The sequence below is a fragment of the Pinus tabuliformis genome, chromosome 3_2 (genome assembly GCF_031772625.1).
Source record: "Pinus tabuliformis cultivar Carrire ecotype Pingquan chromosome 3_2, CPIR1, whole genome shotgun sequence".
NCBI classification, from domain to species: Eukaryota; Viridiplantae; Streptophyta; class Pinopsida; order Pinales; family Pinaceae; genus Pinus; species Pinus tabuliformis.
The window spans coordinates 14,255,140-14,258,730 of record NC_142302.1 but is presented as its reverse complement, the minus strand read 5'-3'; the positions used below and the strand labels follow the sequence as shown (position 1 = coordinate 14,258,730).

Below are 3,591 nucleotides of genomic sequence, written 5' to 3'. Positions count from 1 at the left end.
TTTGACACGCGTACTTGCTCACTTTGAACTGGTCACGCTAATGGTTTCTTGATGAAGTATGATCAATCACAAGTATGGTCAGTTGAAATTGCATCCGAGAAGCAATGTGATATGACTCGAATCGTCGTAAAGACAAAATGAAAGATGAGGGAATTAGGCAGAGTGGGTGCATGAGTGACATGCTGTGTGGGGAGCATTAGATTGGGTTGTTGTTATTTCGAGCAGCCTGCACGCTCCTTCAACGTGAAGAAAATAATTGCATTGGTTGGGGGAAAACCATGGGTATATACTATACATTAATGGAAGATTAGGAATTGAAAAATGTGAATGCGTGTGAGAGAGAGGAATGTTGATAGCCGTACTTCACCTCCTTTTTTTCCACGAAGAAGGTTAGTGAGCCACGAAACGTATTATTTATAAATTCTGCAACTCTATATAGTTATAGTTGTGCTGTTCAACGCCTACTTCCCACCTAATAGAGCTTTCTTGCACCCACACACCGCTGTCTCTGGTTGTTTATTTGATAAAAGTGAGCAGAAACCCATTTCAATTTAGGCCACGAAGGGCTAAGGGAAAAAGTATCGTTGATCAGCCAGAGGTGTATTGCTGGCTTGAAATTGATTGAGTTGTTTGAACTTTGATTCATTTAGTGTATTTTCATCGATGGAATAACTGTTATTTAGATTGAGAGGCTGTGAGTAAGAAATTAATTTGTTTATGTTCCTGCAATTGCTGGTATTATGGAGAAATCGAACAGTTACGGGGAGAAATACCCCATAAAACGCGGGGATTCCATGATTTCTGTGGATCGTTTCCAGGATTTTGCGACCCCGCATGGCAGCTTGGCCAGTTCCTTGAGCCGCGGCCATGAAAGAAAGTATCCCACGCCGGCGGAGTTATTCGGCGAGAGAGAGGATGGGGATATGACGGTGGTGGAATTGACCCAGACCCCAGTGCGTAACACGACTCCTGCGCCGCCGTTTGTGTTGCGGTTCGAGAATTTGAATTACAGTATTTCTCGGAAGAGGAAATTGAGTTCTTACTTCTGTTCTGGCGGCGGCAGTCCGAACCGGCTGCAGGCGGCGGATGACGTCGAGCATCTGCCCGGGAGTATGAGAATAAAGCTGTTTTGAGTGATGTGTCCGGGGAAGCGAGAGACGGAGAGCTTTTTGCTGTGCTGGGGCATAGCGGGTCTGGGAAATCGACGCTGATCGACGCGCTGGCGCACAGGATTTCGAAGGAGAGTTTGAAGGGCAGCGTGACGCTGAACGGAGAGCCGCTGGGAGGGCGGCTGCTGAGGAGCATTTCGGCTTATGTTATGCAGGATGATTTGCTCTTTCCTATGTTGACGGTGGAGGAGACGCTCATGTTTTCGGCGGAGTTTCGGCTGCCGAGGTCTCAGACGAAAGCGCAGAAGCGAGCTCGGGTGCAGGTTCTGCTTGACCAGCTCGGGCTACGTGGCGCGGCCAAGACGATCATCGGCGACGAAGGGCACCGTGGGGTGTCTGGCGGCGAGAGGCGGCGGGTGTCCATTGGTATTGATATAATCCACGATCCGATCTTGCTGTTTTTGGACGAACCAACTTCTGGGTTGGACTCTACCAGTGCATTCATGGTTGTCAAGGTGCTGCAGCGCGTTGCCCAGACGGGGAGCATCGTGGTTCTTTCCATTCACCAGCCGAGCTACCGGATTCTGGGACTGCTGGACCGGCTCATTCTGCTGGCACACGGGGAGGCGATTTTCAGTGGCTCGCCAAGCCGGCTGAGGCCTTTTTTCACGCAATTCGGGCACCCAATACCGGAAAACGAGAACAGCACGGAATTCGCCCTGGATTTAACGCAACAACTGGAGGCCTCGCCCGGGGGTACCAAGCCACTTGTGGACTTCTTTAAATCCTGGCGAAATACGCCCAGCTACGGCGAAATAACAGAAAACGGTACCGGAATCATGAGTCTCAGGGAAGCCATCAGCGCCAGCATAGCCAGAGGCAAAATGGTTACCACCATCCATCCTGTCGAGGACGAAGATGCTGAGATTCCGGCGGCCTCCAATTCCGGCGAAGTCGCGAATTTCGCAAATCCGCCGTGGGTGGAGATCGCCGTTCTGATGAAAAGATCGTTCACTAACATCCGCCGGACGCCGGAGCTTTTCATGATGCGGATGGTCACTGTCTTTGTCACCGGATTCCTCCTGGCGACCATATTCTGGAAACTTGATAAAACACCCAAAGGAATTCAAGAACGGCTCAGCTTCTTTGCCTTCGCAATGTCGACCACCTTCTACACCTGCGCCGACGCCCTGCCGATTTTCCTGCAGGAGCGCTACATCTTCATGCGGGAAACCGCGTACAACGCCTACAGAAGATCCTCCTACGTCTTCGCCCACACCCTAATCTTTATTCCGCAGCTCACAATCCTAGCCACGGCCTTTGCCGTCACCACGTTCTGGGCAGTGGGGCTCGCCGGCGGAGCGTCGGGCTTTTTCTTCTTCCTTCTCGCCACCGTTGCATCCTTCTGGGCCGCCAATTCCTTCGTCACGTTCCTGTCCGGCGCGGTTTCGAATCTCATGATCGCCTACACGATCGTCGTGGCTCTGCTCGCTTATTTCCTGCTCCTCAGCGGCTTTTTCATCAACAGAGACCGAATCCCGCCCTACTGGATCTGGTTTCACTACATTTCCCTCATCAAGTATCCCTACGAGGCCGTCCTGCAAAACGAGTTCGACAATCCTCACGCCTGCTTCGCCAGAGGAACTCAGGTCTTCGACAACACGCCCATGGCACGTCTCAGCCCTCAGCTCCAGCAATCTTTTCTCAACCTCCTGAAAACCACCACCAACATCGACATCACGCCAACCACCTGCGTCACGACGGGGGTCGATGTTTTGAAATCGCAGGATGTCACGCAGCTCAGCAAATGGGATTGCCTGTACGTGACACTAGCCTGGGGGGTCCTGTTCCGAGTTTTATTCTACATATCTCTGCTTATCGGAAGCAAGAACAAACGCCGCTGATATGATTTGTGTGTGTATGATTTGCTCTTTGCCGGGCGGTTTGTGTGATATTATGGCTAATTATTAGATGTGCTGGTTAGTTTTTGATTACACTGATAGAAAAAAAATTGAAACAGATAGATGTTATCAGAGCACCCGGAGAATAAGCGAAATTCTAAATAGCGGGGAAGTGGAGTGGGATAACTTTCCATTGATATATTCCTTCACGTGTTTCTTGTAAGTGGAAGGGGAATTGAATCACATAATAATACTATACTTCTTTCCATATACCTTTTCTGTATGCGCTCACATATTTACTTTAAAATGATCATATAGATGACTTGCACTAGAGATTTCTGATCCTACGTTTAACACCCCACAAATTTTCAATGTTCTTTGGCATCCAAAACTTCATCGAGACTTCAAGTGCTTTTGCAATACTTCTCTAAGTAATCACTATGGTTTTCCTTTATCCCCCGCCCAACTCGAACTCCACAATCATTTGTGTTAAAAGAGTAGAGAAGAAAACATAAGGTCCATTGGACTTTATTAAAGTCTAAATTTAAAGCAATGAGGATATTTTTCAGCTTGAGATACGT

At 49.0% G+C, this 3,591-nt stretch overlaps 1 protein-coding gene across 1 annotated transcript; it reads left to right on the top strand.

The window, feature by feature from the left end:
- The first annotated feature begins 464 nt into the window (after positions 1 to 464).
- Positions 465 to 3,280, top strand: LOC149179574 (ABC transporter G family member 20-like). The gene is given in 2 exon segments (XM_089415707.1): positions 465 to 1,112; positions 1,115 to 3,280. Coding segments are annotated over 2 exon segments (2,271 nt in total). The 5' UTR covers positions 465 to 740; the 3' UTR covers positions 3,014 to 3,280.
- The last annotated feature ends 311 nt before the right edge of the window (positions 3,281 to 3,591 follow it).